The sequence below is a fragment of the Hyla sarda genome, chromosome 5 (assembly GCF_029499605.1).
Source record: "Hyla sarda isolate aHylSar1 chromosome 5, aHylSar1.hap1, whole genome shotgun sequence".
In the NCBI taxonomy this organism is placed as follows: Eukaryota; Metazoa; Chordata; class Amphibia; order Anura; family Hylidae; genus Hyla; species Hyla sarda.
In genome coordinates, this window is record NC_079193.1 from 43,042,518 (window position 1) to 43,069,508 (window position 26,991).

At 41.6% G+C, this 26,991-nt stretch overlaps 1 protein-coding gene and 1 pseudogene across 11 annotated transcripts in view; both read right to left on the reverse strand.

Moving 5' to 3' along the window:
* Nucleotides 1–26,991, reverse strand: part of MPP7 (MAGUK p55 scaffold protein 7) — a 413,461-nt gene that overhangs the window by 147,858 nt on the left and 238,612 nt on the right. For all 11 annotated transcript variants that reach the window (XM_056519406.1, XM_056519411.1, XM_056519401.1 and 8 more), the window contains 2 exons: nucleotides 23,563–23,640; nucleotides 10,479–10,559 (listed from right to left, as the gene is read on the reverse strand). In XM_056519406.1, coding sequence (XP_056375381.1) covers nucleotides 10,479–10,559; nucleotides 23,563–23,640 — 159 coding nt within the window. The remainder of the gene's footprint in view (nucleotides 1–10,478; nucleotides 10,560–23,562; nucleotides 23,641–26,991) is intronic.
* LOC130275250 (U2 spliceosomal RNA) lies at nucleotides 12,149–12,308 on the reverse strand (annotated as a pseudogene).

Consider the following 26,991-nt stretch of genomic DNA (forward strand, 5'->3'; position numbering starts at 1 on the left):
CAATCAGTTATTCAATCCAAGGGTTCACATACTTTTTCCACCTGCACTGTGAATGTTTATATGGAGTGTTCAATAAAAACATGGTAACATTTAATTCTTTGTGTGTTATTAGTTTAAGCAGACTGTGATTGTCTATTGTTGTGACTAAGATGAAGATCAGATCACATTTTATGACCAATTTGTGCAGAAATCCATATAATTCCAAAGGGTTCACAAACTTTTTCTTGTAACTGTATATATATGTCTAGGACACCATGGTCACAATATAAAAGTGGTTTACATTGACCATCAAAAGATAGAAAAAGATTGTTCCCTATGGATAGAAAGTCTGTGGGTAATTTGTTACCTTTTCAATAATTCTTACCGATTCTTTCACCATAAGGAAGCGCTAAGGTTGAGCGTGTTACCAAGGTGCCCTAGCCCGAATCTTTCCAAGTAACAGTTAGTCATAATTACATGCCAACACATTTTCTTGATTATAAGATGAAAATAAATTAAGTAAAATATCAATGTTGGAAGCTGAGCAACAACTCTGTTATTTCTTCTAAGATGTGGGAACCCAACCAAAGACATGTAACAATCTTCTCTCCAGAATAGCGGTGGCCGAGCCTCCTCTGTTTAATTGTGATTCTAACCTGAGATGCCAATCACTTCCACTATGTAATCGTGCCAGGAGGAAGAAGGACAACATAATTGGCCCGAGCTGAAGGAACCGAGCAGCTCATAATCCAATATTTATTTTGTTTGGGAAAATATGGCAAGCCACAAGCATGATAGGTCAGTAACCCAGCTCAGACAGGAACACAGAAGAGAAACTGTAGACCAGGAATTATTGAGAAAAGAGCGTTTGAAGGGGTTCTTCGATTACACTCTTTAATGTGGAATTATCCCTCTTCAGAACTTGTCTAGCGAAGTTAATGCATGAAAGCTGAACTATGGTGTAACGGCGCACATCAAGCCCAGGTCTATACCTTCCTTTGTTTAGTTCCCAGGAAAAACTCACTTGGGGGGTTAAAAGGGTACTGGGGAGGAAAACATATATATTCTTGTAAATCAACTGGTGGAAGAAAGTTAAACAGATTTGTAAATTACTTCTATTAAAAAAAATCTTTATCCTGTCAGTACTTTTTAGCAGCTGTATGCTACAGAAGAAATTCTTCTCTTTTTGAATTTCTGTTTTGTCTTGGCCACAGTGCTCTCTGCTGACAACTGATGCCCAGAGCAGGAGAAAATCCTCATAGCAATCCTTTGCTACTCTGGACAGTTCCTGTTGTGGACAGAGGTGTCAGCAGAGAGCACTGTGGACAAGACAAAAAAGAAATTCAAAAAGCAAAGAATTTCCTCTGTAGCATACAGCTGTTAATAAGTACTAGAAGGATACAGATTTTTTAATAGAAGTAATTTACAAATATGTTTAACTTTCTGGCACCAGTTCATTAAAAAAAAAAAAATAAAGTTTTCTACCGGAGTACCCCTTTAACTCATTGAAAACCTGAACTTTTTACTCTTACAGATGTAAAACTCTAGCCCCCCTTGACCATATGTATCCCACAAGCTTGGTGAACATGGCTTTGCAAGATCCATATGACTACATATGATGCCAGCCTTACACTTATGGTGATCTTTTTTTTCTTAAAGCGGTACTCCGCTGGTCAGCCTTTAGAACAAACTGTTCCAAACGCTGAAGCTGGTGCCGGGAGCTTGTGACGTCATAGCCCTGCCCCCCTCATGCCATCACGCCCCACCCCCTCAATGCAAGTCTATGGGAGGGGGCGTGACTGATGTCACGCCCCCTCCCATAGACTTGCATTGAGGGGCGGGCTAGATGGCATGAGGGGGGCAGGGCTATGACATCACGAGCTCCCGGCGCCTGCTCCAGCGCTTGGAACTATTTGTTCCAAACGCTGAGCAGCGGAGTATCCCTTAAACTTGGACTCTAAATGCTGATATGTGCCCAACCTAGGATACAGGGGAGCAGTTTTTCAACAACCTGGAGTATCTAAGATAGACTTTGCAGTACAGTATACCATAAACCTCTTGATCAAAACAGGTGCAGACAAAATGTGGTGATCAATAAAAACCGATCAGACCAATATTGTTCCAATTTCTATAACCCAGAAAAAGAACAACAAGGTTCTCACTGCGTCCTGCACAATTTCAGTTTTTACTTCCACTTCTTTTCATACATGAACAACAAGCTAAAGGACGGTGGATATGACTATTCTAAAAACATGCTGAGTAAAATTTGGTTTGACATAGAGCCTCAAGTACTTTCCGTGTACATCACATACTTATTCTATTTAGTGTTTTTATCTGAATTACTCCTTTTAGGTAAAAAAAAAATCAATAAAGTTTAATATTACAAACACGTGTGAGTTTCCGTATTCTCAGCTGTTTAGACACTGCATCAATATATTTTTGTATCACCGACATTAAACCAATAGATGTCTTAAACTAGGTGTGAAAATGCTTAACATCAACTAGCAGCAAATCATATTTTTGCAGCCTAATAAAAAAAAGACTAAAAAAAAAGTAAAGTACAGGACCTAAGCTTTATATATAGACAGTTCAAAAATAATGTATGGAAAACTAAAACCCATAAAAAAAATGACGCAATGTTTAAAACGTGCCAGCCAGCATATTGTGCCCCTCTACTAAGACTTGTAGTTCCCCCTACAGGTGTGGGGCTTGACGTTGCCTGAATGCAGCCCTACTGTTTTGTTTTTTGACCTCTGTACATCTAATCCTGCTGTCTTATCTCCATCGATGTCTTCTATATACATCCAGTGGGTTAACAAGTACTAGAGAACAGATAAATCAAAGTATGAGTGCAGGATCACAATGTACAGGGTTTGTTACAGGATCAGACTACACAGGTTTTGTCTGTAGTCTGTTACCATGGAGACACGCTGGTCTGAATAGGAGCTGTAGAAACAAAATGATACTCCGATCTATTACAAAGTTGCTTAGTTTTTTCATTTTAGATTCATTGAAACGATATAAAATGGCTGTCAACGCGAGCAGATGACATTAATCCGTGCTCCAACTTTTTTTGTACTACAAAATACTAGGACTACATTCTCCCACAGAGCTTCTTCTCAAATTCAAGTAGGGCTCCTACCTATCTGATTCATAGGCACCAAAGAAGCAAAGAAAAGAAGCATGAAATGGTCACTCATAAGATGGCCATACACATAAGATTGCTGTCAGCTTAAGTTTTCTCTTCTGATCCTCTCTTATACATGCACGCACCACCTGATCAAGTGGGCATGTGTTATCAGTGGCAGGAGGTAGATAGAGGTTGACAGACAACCATGGGTGTCTCCCTGAGAGGAAAATGACTGGGCAGTTGAAATCCAAAATGACTGTTTTCTCCTTTGGCATCAAGAGTGAGTTGGAAGGGCCCCCCATGCACATTAGATGGTCACCCAGTCCCTGTCTAACATGTATGGACAGCTTATAGTATGGGTGTTTTTCAGACACAGGTCCTAAAGGTGCAAAATAAGGTACATAATAAGTTATGTGCAACTTTAGATTCCCATGTAGCCCTCCACCTCCAACAAATCTCACGACGACTGAGAAGGAAGGATCTTATAATGGAGGGAAGCTGGTTCTTACTCATAGAGCTAGTATAAGGAAAAAGCTCTGCATGGTAAGGCTCTGCAAGAACCTGTGAAAACTAGGAGTAATCTTTGTATGCTAAAACTGGAAAGTCCTTTTAATTGAAGGGGGTCTGCAGTTAAAGACCCAACCAGAACACAGTGAGGCTACATAGAATGTCTGTTTTTCGTGCAAGTAACGTAGAACAAAAAGAGGTGGAGGCACCTGACTAATACACTTTTGGAATAGAGACTAACGCATGTAGATGAAACTCCATGGTAAACGTCGGTTCACTAAAAAAACTGGATACAATGGTGGTGCAAGGAAGTCCATAGATACAAAGATGAGGCCGGAAGAAGTGCACCTGCACGAGACCTACCGGTTTGTATCCTCTGATCTTCCCACACCATCCCGGCTTTCCATGGCGCTTTCAAGACGCTGATTTCGGACAGTGCGGCGAGTGGCAAATTTCACCTTTCTGTTCTTTATTTGCAGCAATGTCTGTTTTTCCTCGACACTGATCTGTGCATTACATGGATTACAATGGGCACACTATAATGCTTTAGAAAGCAGGAGAACTGAACACTTGTTACCAGGTTCTACTACAGCAGTGGTCCCCAACCCTGTCCTCAATGCCCACCAACATTCCATGTTTTTTTTAGTAACTTCATTGGAATAAAACAGGGAAAAATTCTAATCCTGGACTGTTGGTGGGCCTTGAGGACTGGGTTGAGGACCTCCGCTCTACAGCAATGTTCCCCAACCTGTTTGCTAAAAATTACAACACAACTTCAAACAAGCCCAGACAGCCTTCAGCATGCTGGTAGTTGTAGTTTTGCAACAACTGGAAAGCCATAGCTTGGGGCACTGTCCTAAAAATTTATAACTGACAGCTTAGGTCTCACCGTGACCAGCTTATGCTTTTGGAATCTTTCTATCCAATAAAGATTTAGCAAAGTAGACAACCCGCCAAGGTATATAGTTGGAAACTGATTAGTTGTTACGGATAAGTCATTTTTTTGTGTGAAATATGTGACCCTGTGCATATCCATGTCATCTGCTCAGACATCTGTGTAGCATGCAGAAACACTTCTCGACTGTAAGGCATATTTTTGGGTATGTTAATTGTGTATCCATATACCTCATACTCGGCTGAACCGTAACCTCGGATTTAAATAGCGCATTTTATGGTGTGATCCTTGAATTGGATATATTGTTCAGAAAATGGTCCAGAAGAGGAGCAAGTAAATTGCCTCTAAAAACAGAAGGCAGACAAGTTACTTCCATCACTTGGAACTGCCAGGAGGAATATAAAATCCACAGCTCCCTAACAGCGCCGAGAGAGTCCCCCCTAACCTACTCGCAGATAGAAGCCCGCACTGAATTGAACATCAATGTATTACTGACCTTTTTGGCAGCAAGGACAGATCTGTGAATTTAATAACCATGTCTTCCACACTGAAAACCAGCTGTCCACATATGTTTAATGGATTATTCAAATCACATTGAACCAAAAGGGAAAATGTTCTTTCGTATTATTTTGATGCTGCAGTATTTGAACGGCAAAGAGGAAAATGTAGGGAGTTGGGGCAATTTCTAACCACAAAATGCATGTTCTGGCAAACATAAATTCATTTTCACATCGATACGCAGTACAGAATCCAGACCATTAGAGAAGGACAATCCGTAGTGTTCATGACCTCATTTCACATTGCGGAAAAGGTCACTTAGGTAAAGCGATTATCTCAGCTTCATCTTGACAAAAGAAAGAAATGATACAGGGCTTAAAGGGGGTTGTCCAGCAAAAGAAACAACCTGTGTAACGTGTCAAAAACTCTATTAAAGCAACTTACTAATACTATGTAATGTTAATAGCCATAGTGCACAAATCTCTCCGTATGAGCTGTGTTCTCTCCCCTGTAAGCTGTGATGTCATGTCACAAGCTCTGAAAGCAGAGAGCTTCTGTCCTTCTCACTCCCCTCCTGTCAGCATGGGACGAGACCGGGGGCAAAGGCTGGTATTACTGCTCATTAAATTTATGACTCCTTAAATAAGGCAGCATGGAGCCAGTTTGAACAGAAACTACTGTGACTAAGATTGGCTTCCTACTGCCTTATCTAATAAGTTATAATGATGAATAATACCAGCTTCTCCTTCACATCACTGGTCTTGTCCTGTGCTGACAGGAGGGGAGGAAGAGGTACAGGAGTTCTCTGAATTCAGAGCCTGTGACATGATGTCACATCTTACAAACAAAAGAACTTTACCTCCAACGTGTCAACGGGATTCCAGGCGCTGGACACACATGTAAAGGGATCTGACGTTTATTCACCCATGATGCTATCATGGGTGAATAAACGTCAGATCCCTTTACTTGTGTGTCCAGCGCCTTGAATCCCGTCGACACGTTGGAGGTCAAGTTCTTTTGTTTGTATCGATTTGGACGTGGTGGCTGCAGTCACCTCGCTAATATTGCCTTAATCCATTGTTGCACTTGGCGGAGTGTAGCCTGTTGTGGTAAGCGCCATCTCTGCTTGAGCCACCTTTGTGTAACAAGGATATCACACTACGGAGCGCTGTCTGTCTTTTATTTCACATCTTACAATGAAGAGAGAATATGAGATATGGAAGGTCTCTGCACAATGGCTAATATTATATTAGTAATTTGCTTTATTATACTTTTGCCACAATACACAGGTTGTTTCTGTTGCTGGACAATCCCTTTAATGTAGGCAATCACTAAAGTCTATTAAAGGAGTTGTACAAAGATTAAAAGTGATCACCAATCCATGGGATACTTGATAACTAGATGATGATCAAGATTTGACTAGGACCCCCACTGATCAAAACAATGGAGTTTTATCTTCAGGGTGAATGGAGTGGCAAAGCTGGTGCTCAGACTCTGCTGCGCTCACGATGGGACATTCGAAAGCCTGTCCCTAGCTATTGTCTAAAGTCCTGTAAATAGTGAGTGGAGCAGTGGTCAACCATATGTACTGACATTATATTCCCCTTTGAAACAAGGGCCTTCCCATCCTGTGATGCATGATGAACAGTGGTAATTTAAATCATCATGATCAGGGTTGTAAAGGATACTAAACTGTGCCACCTGTCATCCAAAGGATAGGATATCATGATGTGCATTTATAGCTTCCTTTTTTTATTTACAGGATCCTGTATATGAAATCCATAGTCTATTAGGTTATTCTATAATTCAAGCTTTGTAGTATACTAGTATACTGATGTATACTGACCAAAAGGACACTCCTTTTTGTATCAGTCAAACTAATTTAACCCTATAAACATGTTTATTGCCTACGTCAGGAGCTTTTCCAGTGTACATGCTGAATGCAGATAAAAAAAACGTAATGTTAACCGATCCTACAAGTCTATGCTGATAAGGGCTGAGAAGGGTCATGGGGCTAACAAATTGGTACCTTTCATATAAGTGTCAGCATAAATGATATCCAACAGTGGAAGTTTGAGTAATGTTTAAGTAGGATAATAGTACATACAGTCACATCTGGTACTAAGGCAACTAATAGTTACCTTACTATCTCGCCCATTCCCATCCCATCACAATATTAGCAGCTCTTACACTTCAGATTCGTTGTGACCTTATACTTCATTGCTTCCCATTAATCTACAGTCGGGTACAGAACCAGTAGGTATGAACAAATCTATACGGTGTCTCTCAAGCTTCTGTCACGTAAAACTTACTACTACTAAGGTCTAGAGATTATTTGTGCACTGGCTATGAAGAAGGCCAACTTTTCTGTCGATCATAGGTGGGTGTGACATATTTTTGGGATTTTCACTTTTTTCCTTCAGGCCCCTTTCTCATGTATGCGTCTTTATAAGAGGTTAGGGGTCGCTGGTTATGTCAGTCAGGTTAGCTACTCTGTGTTAGTAAGCAGGGTTGTTGTCTAAATAAAGAGCTTTGCCCTCTCCTATAAAAATCTCAGAAACATAAGATAAAAACTATAGACGCTTGGCTTCAGTATGGTGCTTGAACGTTGTTTGGCAATATGTTTCCGTGATCTGCTGAGCACACATGGTTAGTAACCCCATTTGCTGGAATCCTCTTTCCTATAATCCAGCAAAAGCTGTTCCCATACACTGTGGTTTCCTTCCTTTGCTTATTCCCAATTAACATTACAATAAATTTTTTGCAACCGGATATTTTTGTAAATTACATTTTAATAGTTTACAAAAACACCAGCAATAAAATACATTGAACATTCCCACAAAAGCGGGGCCTATGTGCCCAGAAAATGTCAAGGGTAGAAAATAAAGAGTTTGGGGGACAACATAAATAATAACAAAAATGCAAATAAAAAAACACGAGAAACCAACTCTCCAACTTCTAATGAATTCCCCATCAATGGTATATAGGTTATCATTTCTGTCAAATCCTTTGGCAAACTTTTACAATTTTTACGATAAGAAAAGTGTGTTTTCGATGTGCTGATAAACAAAAGTACATATTCTTGACTGTGTCACATGACTTTGTCTATAAAGGTTTATAAAAAAAACACAGTGGGGGATAAAAGTGTAAAAGTTTACTATAATCAGATATACAGGAGCTCTCCAATGAAAAATGCATTTAAATGTTTGGGGTACAAAAACTACTATTTCATTTATGTCTATTAAGTCCAAGTTTTTCAATTTTTTTGAGCAACAGATATAATTGTAAAAAACAACTTCTGGTTGGCAGCTTTGGATAACCCAAATGTTAGGTCTGTTTTTAAGTAACTTCTATAATATATACTCTGGAACAATCATTCTGAATCTCACGCCCCCTCCTCCAACAATCCATATACATTGGCCTACTTTTAGGGTACGTTCACATGGGTGGGATCTACTTAGAGTTTTCCACTGCAGGAACATCCACAGCAGGCCCAATTGAAGTTGATGTAACCCGCGGCAGACATTTTGCCGTGGGAAATTAACTTGTAAACTGCCCAATAGTATAAACTGATTAAGTAATGTAAAAAAAAAAAAAAAAAAGTCACTAGGAATAAAAAATGTAAAAAAAAACTTCAGTAGATGTACCTGCTATCTATAGCAACTAATTATAAAATAAATAGCACGAATACTGAAGGTAGAAAAAACAACACAGGTAGAAACACATGAGGATGTCCTAACCGCACTCCGCTCTGCGTGTCCCTGCTTCTTATATATGTTATTATAGTTGCTATAGTCAACATACACCATATACTGATATTTTATTGACATCCATTTAAGATTTAAAACCTTTAAGGGGTGCTCCGGTGGAAACCCTTTTTTTTTTTTTTCTTTTTAAATCAACTGGTGCCAGAAAGTTAAACAGATTTGTAAATTACTTCTATTAAAAAATCTTTACCCTTCCAGTACTTTTTAGCAGCTGTATGCTACAGAGGAAATTCTTTTCTTTTTGAATTTCTTTTTTTTGTGTTGTCCACAGTGCTCTCTGCTGACACCTGATGCCCGTTTCAAGAACTGTCCAGAGCAGGAGAAAATCCCCATAGCAAACCTATGCTGCTTTAGACAGTTCCTGATATGGGAAACAGGTGTCAGCAGAGAGCACTGTGGACAAGACAAAAAATAAATTCAAAAAGAAAAGAATTTCCTCTGTAGCATACAGCTGCTAAAGCGTACCCCTTTAAAGAAAGTATTACCATTTTACAAAGCTATGGAACATCTCCATCATGTATCATCATGTTAGAACTTAACCTTTTGGAAAGCAATGAAATATACTAGATATATATTTCACTTTTTGAGATGGTAAACCCATTACTAAAATGCTGTCTAATCTCCAGGAAACATGTTACAGAGAAGGAATATATATATATATATATATATATATATATATATATATGCTTATTGTGAGCATCGGAGCCCAGTGAGTGATTGACAGCTATAACTGTATGCATACTCATACAGGTAAGGATGTACGTACAAACTTCCAGAACAGACCAGTGTACATCAAAGTCAAAGCCAGGAGGTGTGGGGTTGGTGTGCTGCGGCGGCTGGGCAGTGACTCCTTGACACTTGAGCTCTGAGCAGGATTTAGAGCTCACAGACTCCCTTTTAATGAATAAACTACAAGTTCTACTAAATAATTTCTCACAACTATGTGTACATGTGTACTGCTCAGCTCCTCCTACTCTATTATATGTTGCCCACAGATTGGGTTTCATTTTCATTATGACAGGTTCCCTTTAAAAATAGAACAGTTTTTACTGCAATAAAGGCTTTATACTAATATTTAAGGTATCCAGTAATAGTTGTATTGGGGTGCAAACTGTTACTACTACATTATCAGTGAACACTGACGTGGGGGCTGAGCAGCAGAAGATGTCTTAAAAGCCTTAAAGGGGTACTCCACTGGCCAGCGTCCGGAACATTTTGTTCCAAAATCTGTGTGCGCACAACGCCCCCCTAGTGATGTCACGCCACGCTCCTCAATGCAAGTCTATGGGAGGGGGCGTGGCATCCGCCACGCCCCCTCCCATACACTTGCATTGTGGGGTGTGGTCTGATGTCAAAAGGGGGTGTGGCCGACCCCCGCAGTGCGCACACAGCATTCGGAACTAAATGTTCCGAACGCTGGCCTGTGGAGTACCCCTTTAAGAAATGTACGTACCTTTGAATAGCCTTATTTGACCCATCCTTGCTTCTGTCCACACACTGCAGGTTGTCACAGCAGTAGAATGTAGGGGTTACAGTATATCAACCATATATTTTATGGGATGGATGAACTAAAAAGGTGCATTTATCCCGCTCTTGTAAGAGTACATACAGTTCTCTAAGAACTAGAGCAGATTTCCAATAAATAATCCCTTTCTTCTCATTCTGGCCTAGTGGACAGCGTGCAGGTGTAGGGTGTCCTCACCTTGAGATTTGGTTTTGACAGAAGTTTCAACAATTCTCTGATCTCGCTGTTCAGCGGTCGGCTCTGCAGTTCCTCAGCCAGCTGTGAAAGAGACAAAATTGACACAGTGAGCCTAAAACTGAGCATTGCCTCACCCAGGGCGTCAGTGACAACCCAGAATCTATCTTGTTAGAGATTATTGCTTTCCAGTGTGCTCAAAACAGAAGCCAGCGTGAAGGAAAACAGACTATAAATCACCCGTCCGGTGCTGCGGGCCTCCGTGGACTCGAGTAATCGTATCTGGCAACAGGAGCAGTCAGATCACATTTTGATTTATGGCCATAGGGGCAAAGTTGTGCACTTCATTTAGAGGAATGGCTCTTTGCGTGCAGACAAAGGCCTGCTTGTAAAAACTGATGGATCAAACTTTGACACTGTCCAAGTGAAAAAATTTGCTTGTGAACGAGGTGGTAGAACCTAAATCTCTTCCAACATCTCATAGAAGATGGGCTGTCTGGGACATAGGTACTACTATATTTTCTTTCCTCCTTTTTAACCCAATGCCTACACCTTTTATAATGTTTCCAAACATAATATATATATATATTTATATACAAATAAAAAAATGTTATATTTATATATATATATATATATATATATATATATATATATATATACACACATACATATACACACTATGTTTGGAAACATTATAATAGGTGTAGGCACTGGGTTAAAAAAAACTTATATATATATACACACACACACATATATTTATATATATATATATATATATATATATATATATATATATATACAGGGTAGGGGAATATGCAAAGCCGCTCATTACATCACCTTTTCAGGTAGTGTTCCCTGGTATCAGCTTAGCTCCTGTTAAGGAATATAAAAAGCTGATCGGGATTTTATGCCAAGCCAGACTACTCCCCAAAAGGGAAGTTTCTACCCATCTGCAGACAGCTGTTTTTTTAATTATCTAAAGCCGAGAAACGTGCTCTCGAATCACCCAAAGTGCAAGAAAAAGTGCAAACGTGTTACACTAAAAAAACGTGCACAAAGGATGCGGTCTATCGCAAGCCCTTCTCCGATAGGAGAGAGGCCCCCCAACAAACCTTACCCTTCGCCTCCGGACCAAAAGGTACCTGCAAAGTTCCAGGTTCGATGTCCCTTTTCGCCGAAGCTACTAGGGGACCACAAATGCTCCCGTCATCCCCCTTGGTGTTAGCCAAGGTATCTGCCTGCAGAGGCGATACCGGTAGGTACCCTGCCAAAGCAGGAGTACCCGGGGTGTTTGCAGGGAGGTGCGGAACCTAATGGCCACACACACCTCCCCTAGACCGCCAGGAGGGACACCCAGAAGGGCTACTGCATCCTGACAAATCCTGTGAACACACAACACGCAAAAAGTGACACAGTGAAACAAAAAGAAATAAATAAGTGAATGTGTGCAGATATACTGCCCGGACATAATATAATCAAAATTTCTCTGATCCTAGCCAGAAGGCCAGGAATCAAGAGGTGAGTGCCACAAGGTGAAGAGATTATGGTGCCCGTGCTTCAACTCAGTGAGCCAGTACTCCCAGTGAGTTTCGGCACCTCGGGGTCACCACTCCCCGAGGCACAAAAGTACCTCGGCTCTAGACCCTCTCAGTCTCATGGCGAGACCCGGAGGGAACAGGTCACATCGGGGCAGCCGTCGAGCTGATTCCTCAGAACCAGCCCCGGAAAGCCCTGGTACACCTGCATCCTCCATGCAGCACCCATCCCCACCAGCATGAAAACTGATAAGAACAGATACTACACTTGATCTTAGCCAAAAGGCCGAGAAGCGATGACAGCTGTTTCGTGGTTTTTGCCACTTGTCAGTACAGAGCAGGGTGATCTGGCTTGGCTGGGGTAAGAGGCCTGAGAGCAGCTAAAGGGGGTGAGCATTTACCTCAGGGCGAGGCCACCACTCCTGGTGTAACGGAGCTTCAGAAGGCCATTAAGCACTCCACGGGCATTCTGGGTAGGGGAATATGCAAAGCAGCTCATTACAACCTGTGCACAACCCGGTACTGCCCCCGGTGCCCCTATGTGGAGGAAACATCTTTGCACATGTTTTGGCAGTGCCCCTTTGCACAGAGTCTGTTGGACACCCTGGAACATGAACTCAGAGACTCTGTACCCAGGAACTGCCTATCGTACCATTCGGTGCTTTACAGTCTGTTCCCTGGAAACCACGACGTGGAGGCCATCCAGGAGGCCTGGCGCCTTATGAACTGCTTTAAGGACGCAGTGTGGCTTGCCAGGAACCGCCTCGTGATCAACAGGGAGAACATGTCCGTCCGGGACTGCCGCAGGTTCATCAAGAGCCTGCTTAGAGACTATTCCATCTTGGACAGCCCGGACGCCGATGAGGAAGAAGAGGAGTGAAGACCCCTCTACTTCTCCCATGTCTCCTTGAAGATACAGCCCAGCAGTTTGGCCCTGTGATCCGCCCCCTCCCCACCCCCACATAGTCGCCCATATCCCCCCACGCCCCCGCCCCACAGCCAACGCCCCTACCCCGATCACAGATTGTATTGTTTTGTTATTCGATCTCTTGTGCTTTTCTATTACAGGATTGAGCGGAGTGTTAGAGTAGCATGATGTGCGATGTATAGCTTAGGGAACCTTTGCTGTGTATTGTTCTGTCATGCTTTATGTGATTGTAATTTATTGTATGACTTGTAATGATTGAACGGGCAATAAAGCTCTTTCAATAAACCACAAAACAGCTGTCTGCAGATGGGTGTAAACTTCCCTTTTGGGGAGTAGTCTGGCTTGGCATAAAATCCAGATCAGCTTTTTATATTCCTTAACAGGAGCTAAGCTGATACCAGGGAACATTACCTGAAAAGGTGATGTAATGAGCTGCTTTGCATATTCCCCTACCCAGAATGCCCGCGGAGTGCTTAATGGCCTTCTGAAGCTCCGTTACACCAGGATTGGTGGCCTCGCCCTGACGTAAATACTCACCCCCTTTATATATATATACACACACATAAATATTACTGTATAAGTATCCCTGTAAATACAAAATGCACTAATTTACAACCAACATGACCTGTGGTCTGGTGCTATTAATGCTAGCTCCATGGAAGAAGCAAGAATGTAATTTTGTCGATTTAGCATTAAGAACTTGTCTTAGGGTGCATTCACACGTTATTTGTTTTTGTGGGTTTTCCGCTGCGTATTTGAAAGAGGGCGAGCTCTTCTCAGCTGTCCGCAGCATATTTTCCACGGAGGAATTTACACTGCGGAAAATCTGCAGCAAGCCCCATTGAAGTCAGTAGGGATTGCGGCAGATTTTCCGCAGCGTAAATTCCTCCGTGGGAAATCTGCTGCGGACAGCTGAGAAGAGCCCGCCCCTTTTCAAATACGCAGCGGAAAACCCGCAATAACAAATAACGTGTGAACGCACCCTTACATTAAACAATATAAAGTGACAAGTCGATGCGCAAAGGTTCAGCTTTTCCAAAACACGGTTATCAGTTTTTATCACAGTGTAATGTGTGGATGGTCCAGCTTTGCTATAGTGAGATCCACTCTGAAAGAACTGCTCTCTTTTTAAGCTGACTGGTCAGGGTGCTCAGAACCCACAGATCACTAGGGGAGAAGTATTCAGCTAAGCGATTGTCTCCCTGGCCGCTCGCCGCAGGAAACGGACTCTATAGTCTTATGTAGCAAGCTTAGCAGAGTCGTATCAAAACGCTTAAAGGGATTGACTTGCCTATATAGGCACTGAACTGCCTATAAGACTTCACTTGCCAGGTTGGCGCTGTCCTTAATGGGGAACGTTACCTCCTTAGTTAGTGAAAGAGAAAAAAAATGCTCATTTGCTGCAATGCAGTAGTTAAAGGGGTACTCCAGCATTAGATTTTGTTCAAAATTACACCCTGGCTACTTGCATTTAAAAAAAAAAAAAATAATCATCTAGTGCTGGGCAGTATACTGTTTCAGACCGAATGTGTGTGTTTTTTCTTTACGATATGAATTTTTCACATACCGCAATGCCGTTTCCATAGCAACCAACTCTAATGCGTGATGGCGTAGAGAAACGTCCAGCCACACAGCGTCTCTGGGAAGTGTAGTCCGAGCTGCACTGAACTGACTGTGAGGGGACTACAATTCCCAGGCTGGCGCGGGAAACTCGAGCAGAACTGCAGAGACATGGAGGAGAGTTACCGGGCGGCCTGACCGCGACCCTGGGTACCATGGTGAGGACCCCCGACCACCTGACACTATACTGAGGAACATCCCCCCCCCCCCCCAAAAGAAAAATACCGCGATACCACCATAATTTAGAACAATACCGTGATATAAATTTTTGGTCATACCGCCCAGCACATTCTCTACTTACCTCCTGCGATTCACCGGGTGCCTCTGGTATCGCTGCCTTGGCTCACAGTGCAATTCTCAACCTGGGGTCCCAGGAGTCAATGCGTCAGACCGCAGCTCAATTTATCACCTCAACAGGTGTCCTGCCTTGACTAGTAATTGGCTGAGCAACAGCATGACATACTTAAAGGGGTACTCTGGTGGAAAACATTTTTTTTTTTAAATCAACTGGTGTTAGAAAGCTAAGCAGATTTGTAAATTACTTCTATTAAAAAATCTTAATCCTTCCAGTACTTATCAGCTGCTGTATGCTCCAGACGAAGTTCTTTTCTTTTTGAATTTCTTTTTTGTCTGACCACAATGCTCTTTGCTGACACCTCTGTCAATGTCAGGAAATGTCCAGAGCAGCATTTGTTTGCTATGGTAAATTGCTCCTGCTCTGGACAGTTCCAGACATGGACAGAGGTGTCAACAGAGAGCAATGTGGACAGACAAAAAAGAAATTCAAAAATATATTAACTTCCTCTGTATTATACAGCAGCTGATAAGTACTGGAAGAATTAAGATTTTTAAATAGAAGTAATTTACAAATCTGTTTAACTTTCTGGCACCAGTTGATTTAAAAAAAAAAAAAAAAAAAAAAAAAAGTTTTCCACCGGAGTACCCCTTTAAGAAGTGACACTGCAGGATAGAGGCAGGACGTCACTCCAGCAGTGATTCACTGAGCTCCGGTCGCAATAGAGGCTGGGAAGGCAATAGCGGAGGCATTGGGGGAGCAGACAGAGGTACATAGAGGGTTTTATTTTTAAATGCCGGCAGCCTGGGCATATTTTTAAGAAAAAAAGTATAATGCCAGAGTACCCATATAACATGTTATTTCTTTATATTAATGTGCCCATACACTTTAAACTAAAGATGGTCAAACCCCCTGCTACCGGCAGGTTCAGCCGACTATGCTAGGCAGGATTGTTCAACCATTGGTTGTTCGGGCATACTGGGAGATGTCGTACTGCAACAGCTGGAGACACACTAGATGGGAAACAGTGATGTAAGATCTGCTGAATTTCCACCACCCACCCTTTTAGTTTGGGAAGGATAAGCCTGGGGTAGAGCTGTCGGGCTGTGCCATAGACCATTGTTTCGCAAACAGGGTGCCTTCAGCTGTTGCAAAACTAAAACTCCCAGCATGCCCAGACAGTCGTTGGCTGTCTGGGCATGCTGGGATTTGTAGTTTTGCAACAGCTGGAGGCACCCTAGTTGGGAAACACTGCCATAGAAAAACATGAACGTCCGATAGAGATTTATTAGGAATGTATGTTAAGGTGGGAATGGCCACCTTTAGAAAGGTCTCCATTAATAAGGCAACCCCAGTGATTACCTGTAATCTGTGAGAAAACTATGAAGTATGCGTTGAATTTCCCTGCAGCGCTACTATAGGTGAAATATAGCATTAAAGGGGTATTCCGGGATAGAAAATGTTTTATATATCAACTGGCTCCAGAAAGTTTAACAGATTTGTAAATAACTTCTATAAAAAAATCTTAATCCTTCCAATAATTATCAGCTGCTGTAGTTGAGTTGTTCTTTTCTGTCTGGCAACAGTGCTCTCTGCTGACATCTCTGCTTGTCTCGGGAACTGCACAGAGTAGTAGAGCTTTGCTATGGGGATTTGCTTCTACTCTGGACAGTTCCCGAGACAGGTGTCATCAGAGAGCACTTAGACAGAAAAAGAACAACTCAACTTCAGCAGCTCATAAGTACTGAAAGGATTAAGATTTTTTAATAGAAGTCATTTACAAATCTGTTTAACTTTCTGGAGCCAGTTGATTTATGAAGAGAAGTTTTTTCCTGGATAACCCCTTTAATGGTACGGAATGAAGTGCTGCGGCCTCAGCCCATACCGAACAGCAGAGAGGTTTCTGAAATCCTATTAATGTAAAGGTTCTCTTCTAGATTCCTGGCGTGGTTTACAAACCGCATGTTACTGTAACCTCCTCAATACCTGTGAAGGCTATAGATAAAATAATTCATGCCTGCACGTTGTTAACATAATGTCCTGGCAATGCACACTAAGCACATTCATCCCCTCAGACATCATTTGTTACCATGAAGAAAGCTGTCCACCCTCTCAGAGACAGACAAATGGTTACTGGGAAGCAGTCGCTCCGTTCCCACCGTTTCGCTGCACTACGGTTTCCCTTTGTGATCTATGATAAACAATAAAGGGGCAATATCAGGTTGCGCTATTTTCGGGGAACCGCAAAATAGGATTTTGTATTTAGCGGCTGTTTACATCACAGTTTGGCTGCATGCCGCCGTTATATCCTGCACCTGGTGTAGCCATAGGGTTCTACACACTAAATGTAGTTTACTTGGGACTACTTTTGTTATTTTCTTATACCAATATACCTTTTATTTCCCTATAGGATAGCTTATTCTTTTGTGTCCTGCAAAAAAACAAAAAAAAACATATAGGGCACTGCTTAAATTTTCCATGTATCATATATTGTTAAAGGGGTTATCCAGGAAAAAACTTTTTTTTCATATATCAGCTGGTTCCAGAAAGTTAAACAGATTTGTAAATTACTTCTGTTAAAAAATCTTAATTCTTTCAGAACTTATGAGCTTCTGAAGTTAAGGTTGTTCTTTTCTGTCTAAGTGCTCTCTGATGACACGTGTCTCGGGAACCGCCCAGTTTAGAAGCAAATCCCCATAGCAAACCTCTTCTAAACTGGGCGGTTCCTGAGACACTTGTCATCAGAGAGCACTTAGACAGAAAAGAACAACCTTAACTTCAGAAGCTCATAAGTACTGAAAGGATTAAGATTTTTTAATAGAAGGAATTTACAAATCTGTTTAACTTTCTGGAGCCAGTTGATACATAAAATTTTTTTTTTCCTGGATAACCCCATTAAGTATAGGAGGGTTACTGCGGTGTCAGTGGCCGTAGCTGCCTAAATTTAATTTCCCTGCCGGGGTGCTAAGTGATCAGAAAGCTAGTGCATTTATGTACAGAAAAAGGAGAAAATTCACTTGCGCACTCACCGGTCGAGTGGAAGTTAGTATACTGGATGATCCATTGCGCTGGGAGATTGCTGGATGAGGGTGCTCAGAGGCAAAGCCTCTGAGCACCCTCATCCAGCAATCTCCCAGCGCAACGGATCATCCGGTATACTAACTTCCACTGGACCAGTGAGTGCAAGTGAATTTTCTCATTTTTCAGTGTGTGTATATATATATATATATATATATATATGGATGAAAGGAGAGACAGCACCGATCAAATCAGCATGTGCAGGTGATCATCCGGGAATGCCAACCCGGAAAGGCATACAGGAATTCAGAGGGGATACAGCACCAAATAGCTGAGGACTCAGGCTGGTAGATGGAGCAAGATTTTATTTGCCATCCATGTGCAACGTTTCGGCAATAAACTGCCTTTTTCAAGCATATCAAACAAAGTGACAATGTGCATATATATAGGAATCACAACATGCTGTGATTGGTTACATAACAGGTGTTATACATATCATTACAATCAATGACCACATCCTATTGGCTAAATTGTGTTGTCATAGTGATTCAAATACACAAAAGATATAAATCTTAAAAAATATGAGAAAACAACCATCAAAACATATATAGGCTTCAGATGTGTTCACTGGGACTTCACTTACATTGATCCATGTCTCCGATTGTATCTTCATCATATAGATCGCATGAGAGATCTTACGTGCGTGTGTGACAGCTGCGTTTGTAAATAAACAAACTGCGGCTGCGTGGCTCCACACCGTGTAGTTCCGATCAGCTGACCACTATAGGTCAGCTGATGCAGGAGCATCATAGATGTCCGGGATCAGAACAAAATGATCCGCGCGGATCTGAAGCCTATATATGTTTTGATGGTTGTTTTCTCATATTTTTTAAGATTTATATCTTTTGTGTATTTGAATCACTATGACAACACAATTTAGCCAATAGGATGTGGTCATTGATTGTAATGATATGTATAACACCTGTTATGTAACCAATCACAGCATGTTGTGATTCCTATATATATGCACATTGTCACTTTGTTTGATATGCTTGAAAAAGGCAGTTTATTGCCGAAACGTTGCACATGGATGGCAAATAAAATCTTGCTCCATCTACCAGCCTGAGTCCTCAGCTATTTGGTGCTGTATCCCCTCTGAATTCCTGTATATATATATATATATATATTTCAAACTCACCGTGAGTACGTGCACATGTATGTTCCAGCAGAACTTTTGAACAGCTGGAGATATTTTGAATAAATGTGGTACACGTTACTTATTTGTCAAAAATAGTAGCGTTTCAGGATGTCCCAATACTATCTATGCAGCCGAGAGCTTGAGGTCTTCTATTCATCACAGCACTGCAACGATGTGAGGGCGGAAGTGGTCCCCCAGCAGGCATGACATCACTGAAGCCTGCTGGGGGACCACTTCCCCCCTCACATCGTTGCAGTGCTGTGATGAATAGAAGACCTCAAGCTCTCGCCTGCATAGATAGTATTGGGACATCCTGAAACGACCACTTTCTCCTGCTGAGAGATTGAACTTAGCAAGAATTAAGGTATGATACACAGCTTTTTAAAGCTCTGAAATGTTTTTTAAGGGTGGGAGGAGTGTTAGGAGTAGTTAGGGAATATAGCCTGAGGTAGTTTAGAGCAGTTTATTTGGCGACAGGTACTTTTTTTTAACTGTCTGGCAGGCAGGTGTAGAGAATAGTAAGGGTCATGAAGAGGAGACAAGACAGGGCTGGTGGAGAGAAGGGGGGGGGGGGTCATTATCAGTGCGGGGCAGGGTGAGGACATGGCAGTGCTGCTGCAGGGAGGAGTGCAGGAAGGACGAGCAGCCTATCACTGCTGGGGTGTCAGGAGACTGGGGAAGCTGTATGACACTGCAACCCAACTTTCCCAGTCTCATGAGGAGCTCCAATATAGCTGCTTTTCCAGACAGATATTCTCTTCAACACTGGATTAAAGTTAAGGGCCCTGCTGCAGGATACGTCAGCATACTTTTTTGCTGCTATCCCAACACATCCTGTCAATGTGCAGTTCAAGAACGATAAAACTAAGCTAAGCTTAAATGGGCACTCTCATTAAAAAATGTTTTGCTATTGCACTACGTATGGTAAAATAAAAAATATTTCTAATATACTTTGTTTAAAAAAAAAAATGAAGTTTTCTATGTTTTATTTGTGCTTAAAAAAAAGCTCAAGAGCACATTTCCCCCCATCTCATACACAGACTTTGGACCGAAGCCAAAACACAGGTGCAGCCTGGAGTGCTGAGGGGTGTGTCCAGCCTCATCCAATCATCGCTCCTCTCACACTTAACTGCCATATGCTGTTGGTTGGACACCCCCCCCCCCCCCCCCCTCAGCACTCCAGGCTGCACTTCCTGTGTTTGGGCTTCGGTCCAAAGTCTGTGTATAAGATGGGGGAAAATGTGCTCTTGAGCTTTTTTAAGCACAAATAAAACATAAAAAATTTCATTTTTTTTTTAAACAAAGTATATTAGAAATATTTTTTTTACCAGAGTGCAATAGCAAAAATTAATTTTAATGAGAGTGCCCATTTAATGTGGTCATTTTATATTATAAAGGGTCCCAGAATTCCGGTTCTCACTGCTCGGTGATCTATAACCATTTGGCAAATCCATCAGCGAATGTTTCTTTCTCCTCTAGCATCACCACAAGAAGAATAAAGCCTTACATAATGCCCAATGTCTATCTAATTCATGGACATGCTGGGTCAAAAGGGAAATACTTTAGCTAACAGATGAGGGTCCAGAATTTGAGATAACCTCCTTAAAGGAGTTGTCCAGAATAGAAATCTGCCATCTTATTCATGCTGCCCAAACTCATTGGGGCTCCCCCGGAGGCTTTTCTCAATCCCACCAGCCTTGAATGATACATTTTTTCCTGTTTGGGTATAGAGAGATCTGGGTGTGTGTTTTAATCTAAAAACAGTGACCCTCGTTTTATGGGCTGGGTCTGGTAATGCAGCTCATTCCCTTTCAAGTCAACAGGGCTGCTGGACCTACAAAACCAAGCACAGCCTGTGAACAGCCCAATGCACCTCGGTGAGTGCTCTTTTATGACTTTATACACAAACTTCTATTACAGGCATGGGCCGAGACCTCTAAAGTATAAGATGCTTCCATATTTATTGAGAACAATACAAAAAGTGAATCTATGTCACGTGAATCTCTATAAATGAAAATAATGCGGTTCAGGGGCTAAAAGTAAAAGCTGCGATCCATAAATTGGACATTTCCACCAGTTCCGTTTTGTCACTGGGATCCCACATGCATCGTAGCTAGTTTTCCTATAGTTATGAATCTGGCAAAGAAAAAACCTCACACAAGAAAAACATCATCAGGGTTGAGATTAAACCACAAGCAGGACCGCAAGTGGAACAGAACTATAAATTTACTTGATTGTGGATTATTTGGGATTGTTAAAATCCAAAGGTTTGTATGTTAATCTCCAGTATCGGAATAGGAATGGTGTTATACGCCAGGAGAATTAGATTCCAAGTACATCTTTCGGAATGTACGACACACATCAACCCTTTGCCTGCTCTTTAGACGGTTCTTGGCTGCACCAGTTAGGCTTACTCTGCCCGTTTGGTGCATGTGGGGTTAAGACTACCCATAAAACAAAAATGCCAGTGGTTACGATCTTACTATAGGAATAGTGATTTCCATGCCTGCGACCAGGAGTTCTGACCCAAGCCAATTTGTGCTCAGAATCCTCTGTCTTCAGCACTTTTTAATGTTGGTTTAAGAACATGTAACAGAAGATGTGCAAAGTCGTCATCGGGGAGAAGGGGTTTTGCTTTTGCAATGTTTTATGTTCACTAATGTACATAATGTTTTGTTTCCTAATCTACTGCTGGATAGTCCCCACATTGCTAAAACGCAGCCAAATCCCTGCCAAGGAAGTGGAAATCGAGATTGTAAATGGATTCCAAAATACTCATTGCCGTAAAGAATTATCCAATCTCGAGACACTTAAGTATTCTGAATAGGTAAGGGCATTCGGTGGATTAGATAAGATCAAGAGTCAAAGAAATATCCCATGCACCTAATGAGTAAGTTAAAGGGGTACTCTGGTGGAAAAGCAAAGTTTTCAAATCAACTGGTACCAGAAAGTTACACAGATTTTAGATTACGACTATTCTAAAAATATTTAGCCTTTTAGTACTTATCAGCTGTTGTATGTTCCAGAGGAAGTTGTGTAGCTCTTTCCAGTCTGACCACAGTGCTCTCTGCTGACACCTCTGTCCATGTCAGGAACTGTCCAGAGCAGGAAAGAACTACACAACTTCCTCTGGAGCATACAGCAGCTGATAAGTACTAGAAAGATTAAGATGTTTTAACAGAAGTCATTTACAAATCTGTATATTTTTCTGGCACCAGTTGATTTGAAAACATATTAAAGTACCCTTTTAAGTTCCAATTGAACAGGAAATAATTTCAGCAGTTGTGTAGTATGATATACAAATAGATGGGCCATGCGGGCTCATCACTGGCTCCTACATGTACCTTACAGCTTTCTCTATGCTGAATTGTTTTGTAGATCTCACTGTACCTTATGGTTTCTTGTTATTGTCATTGTTTTGATGGACAGTGACGAATTGTTCTTGTATACTACCTGAAAATCTAAATAAAGATTTGATAAAAAAAAATAGTACATAAGCAGTCCTCACCAGGTGCATAACTATAGGTAGAGGCCAAAGGTTTAGTTATATCCAGACCCTGGCAACTGAGGAGGCCCAAAAAGCCTTTACCCCAGTGCTGTAATTGAAGGGTGATAATTGGGGGACCCCCGTTACAGATTTTGCTTTTGGGCTCAGGAACCTTGTCGATCCCAAAATTTGAGAACTATGAGACTTCTAGTGCATTGGTGCCTTGCTATATGGAGTCCCAGGACATTCTGATGTGGCTTCTCGAAAGTCCTGTAAAATAGGTACAGTAGGCAGCGATACCAACATCCCAAATCTAAAACAACCACTTATTCTAAAAATAATATTTTCCCACCATCTTAATGTGTGTCCCTCGGGTTCTTTGCCCAATTTCACTCATAGGCTACGTGATGAACGAGCAGTTCCCAAAAAGCAGGTGTATTTTTTTCCCCAACTTTCTAATAGAATTATAGACACAGGAAATTGGCTCCTCCATCAGCTTGCTTGTTGAACAGTACTTTTTGATTATGACAGTAATTTGGAAAGCTGGAGAACATGAATCACGGCTCGTAGACTCCACGCTTCGCCCTGACAACCCCCTCGCTGTATTTTATATTGCTCATTTCTGCAGTATTTGCTGTCATTTTTCTTCTCCTGTCAGCAGAACAGACGTCTCATTTGTCTATTATTATAAGGCGCTCCTCTTGTCTGTGACTTTCTCCAAACATTGGCAGAGGACGGCTCTTAGCCTCTCTCTGTGGGACTGCAACCTGTAATTTTAATAACGTAACCGCCGCGTCCCGGCATACCAAGGTGATGTGTTTTTATTGCACACAAATGAACACATATTAAGACGATGTCAGCAGCCACCCTGTGCTGACAGCTTGCTGGGAAGCAATCTCCGCGCTGTACGGTTTTTTTTTTCATCCTGGGAATGACTTGCACATGTTTGCATTGGGACGGGCTGCACGTATAGAAATGCTTGGGCTTAAGGGCGGCACATACTTACATCATCTGCCAGGGCTGTAGCGCTGTGGATGATGGGCTGCGGGTTCTCTTTCTCGTAGTGGTGCAACTTCTCATGTATCTTGGAGAAAAGAAAAAGAAAAAAAACAGAATAACGTTATTCACAAAGTTTTGTACTGAAATTATGTTTTCGCTAATATATAAGGGTACTTGGCTGTATCAGCATGCATATGCTATGACTAAAAATGTCATCCTAGTGCGTTGATGTTTCTTTAGAATTTTTGATTTTTTTTGGTATATATTGTTGTATTTTTATATGTATTTTTATGTCTTTATTTATTATTTATTTTTTTTATACCTAAAAAAAAGTCAGTGGTTGACGTGTCCCGGAGCTGACCTGGACTCAAGAGCCAGGTTAGAAGCTAGGAAATAAATTCCATTAGATGGAAATGATACCATTGTTAAAGCGGTGCAATACTATATCAATCAAGACAAAAAATATTCCCATATCTTGCAGTTATAACACCATTGGTACATTTAAAATCACTTAAAATAGGCCAAAATGGCCACTGCACAAGCAGGGTTTTTTTTTTGCCAAAACCCCTCCCAGGGCACCTGCTTATGACAATATCAAATACGCCTGCTCTCTACCCTGTACAATAACAATAATTAATAATATATCCACACCACATATTATGTCTGTCCATAGTAATTGATACAACCTGCATCCAGGTAATAATGGCCAGGGAAGACAGCAGATGGAGGAGCAGGTGCCCACCCTAGCCCCCACGCGTTTCGTCACCTGTCGGCAACTTCCTCAGGGGTATACCTGAGGTATAGGGGGTATAGGTGTATTTGATATTGCTATAAGCTGGTGCCCTTGGAGGGGTTTTGGCAAAATAAAAAATAAAAACCCTGCTTGTGCAGTGGCCATTGTGGCCTATTTTAATTGATTTTAAATGTATCTGTCTGTTTTGTAATTTGATATGCTGTAACAAACTTTGATATATATACTTTTGGGTGTGCGCTGGATTGTGCATCCCTTTTCTGTATGGTGAAGTGTTCATGTATTGATACACTTAGTAGCACCCCTATTAAATACATGGCATTGTGATATTGCTGAGCCCACTTGCTCCAAAGTGTATAACACTATTGGTGTCACCAGATAATAATGAAATTTAAAAAACGTACTGCGGTGTATTATATTATTCTTCTATAGACCTGACCTATAGTCTGGATATGTCCCTAGAGATGCCCATAGTATCTTATCCACTTTGATAGGCTGTGTGTTCAGACTCCTTTATCATAGCCAGCAGTAAGATTTGCAGCAATTTGCTTTACAGCAGTACTTTTGTGGGATGAGACTAGACAGGCTAGCCTTCACTTCCAATACCATATCAATGAGCCTGGGATGCTCATGACCCTTTGGTCAGTGCACGTCTATCAATAACAACAAAATTTGTATAAAATATTAATCTTTCTTAGCAAATGATATGCAAAAATACATATGCTGTATATTTTCCACCCAGAGCAAATATACCCTGAAAGGGGTACTCCACCGAAAAACATCTTATCCCCTATCCAAAGTGTAGGGGATAAGATTTCTGATCGCAGGGGTCCCATTGCTAAGGACCCCAGTGAGCTCCGCTCTGTGCCGGATGACTGGCGACAGCAGCCACGCCCCCTCCAGTCATGTCTATGGGAGGAGGCGTGACGGCTATGCACTAGGCGTCACGCCCCCTATCATAGACATGAATGGAGGGGGCATGGTGTGACGTCACGAACGCAGAAGCTCCAAGCTCCCATGTTCCGGACGCCTGCCGCTGCCATCCTTGAGATCACGCGGGTCCTCAGCACAGAATACCCTTTTAAAGTGAGTTCATCACAAAGAGAGCAGCTCACAAAAGAAGTCTTGTAAGCTACCGTATCTGCCAATGGACTTGGATGCATCTGTATTGTCATTAGAGAGGTTATCCTCCATTAACATTTTTCTCCAATGGATATGGAATTAGTGTATGGTCACATGGCGTCCAAACCCCATTTTGGAGATGCTCAGACCCAGGTGTCTAGCCATCACACGCTTTGTCTCTTGCTTCCTAGTTCCTAATATATCCCACCCTCAACAGGCACCATGGTATTAATGTTATGCTTAGACTACTGGATGGCACCCCACCCCCCTTCTGTGTTACTACAGAATGAGAAACTGCCACACAGGAGGTCTAGAAATGCTGGGCGACAAATCTTATGGGAGGTGTAACAGCATCCACATTGGTTGTCAGCCATCTTTTCCTTGAAACAAAAAATATATATATTTTCTGGGAGAGATTTCCAAAGATTGGTGTTTTAAACGGAAGTATAATGGAGTAAAATGCCTCTTAATAAATTTGGCACGTTCTGAACTGAGGTCTCAAAATAAAATATATTTCTGTAGATTTGGGCCGCATTTTGTCCCATAAATTTGCTAGACTGTTGTTGACCATCCCCATCCACTTGTCTACCACTTTTGAAAAGCAGTGAAAGAAGAAACAAATTGGAACTTAGTATAATATATGTATATGGGGCGCACCATAATTTTATGGCAAAAAACTGGTGCGAATTGTTTGATAAATTCCTCTTTTTGTTATAACTGGAAGCGGTTTATGAGCTAGGAATGGAGCTACAACTTATTTTCTGTGTAGTTTGTAAAATACTGATACCATCACTATGAGGGGGTGCTGATAAGTTTTGAACTATATTGAGCCCTACCGTACTCCTATCATCTGTTCTCAATCTCAAAAAACACCTAAGGATTTGGGAGTGTTTTGGAGGCAACTTATGCTGCGAATGAGTGGTTACACCAGCAATCGGAAGAACCAGGAAGAAATAAGTTAAAGGGGTGATCCACTGGAAAAAAAAAAAATGTTTAAATCAACTGGTGCCAGAAATTTAAACAGATTTGTAAATTACTTCTATAAAAAAAATCTTAATCCTTCCAGTACTTATCAGCTGCTGTATACTACAGAGGAAGTTGTGTTTCTTTCTGGAGTTCTTTTCTGTTTGATCACAGCTGCCGACATCTCTGTCCATGTCAGGAACTGTCCAGTAAAATAAAATGGAAGAGCGCCCCATAGCGTAAGACCGCCAATGTAAGGTCCAATTAATGGATTAAAAAAAACCTTACCAAAGGTAAGCGTGAGTGAGTATTAGGTCCGGTGTGCAGCCTCCCCAGTCTTACAATCAATGCAAGGAGAAGACTTCCAGAGGGTGATGGGTTTCAGCCAGTGCTGTGGAGTTGGTAGATAAATGTTCCGACTCCACAGTTTTTTGTACTTCCGACTCAGACTCCCCGACTCCTCTGTATTAATATGTGAATGTATTTATAAACACTTACAGTTGAATCCAAGAAGCTGTTCCACCAAGTTCTTCTAAGCTCTTCTAGCAGAGATAGGTAGTTGGGCAGAAGCTGCTGCCTTCTCCTTTTTGTGTGCTGATC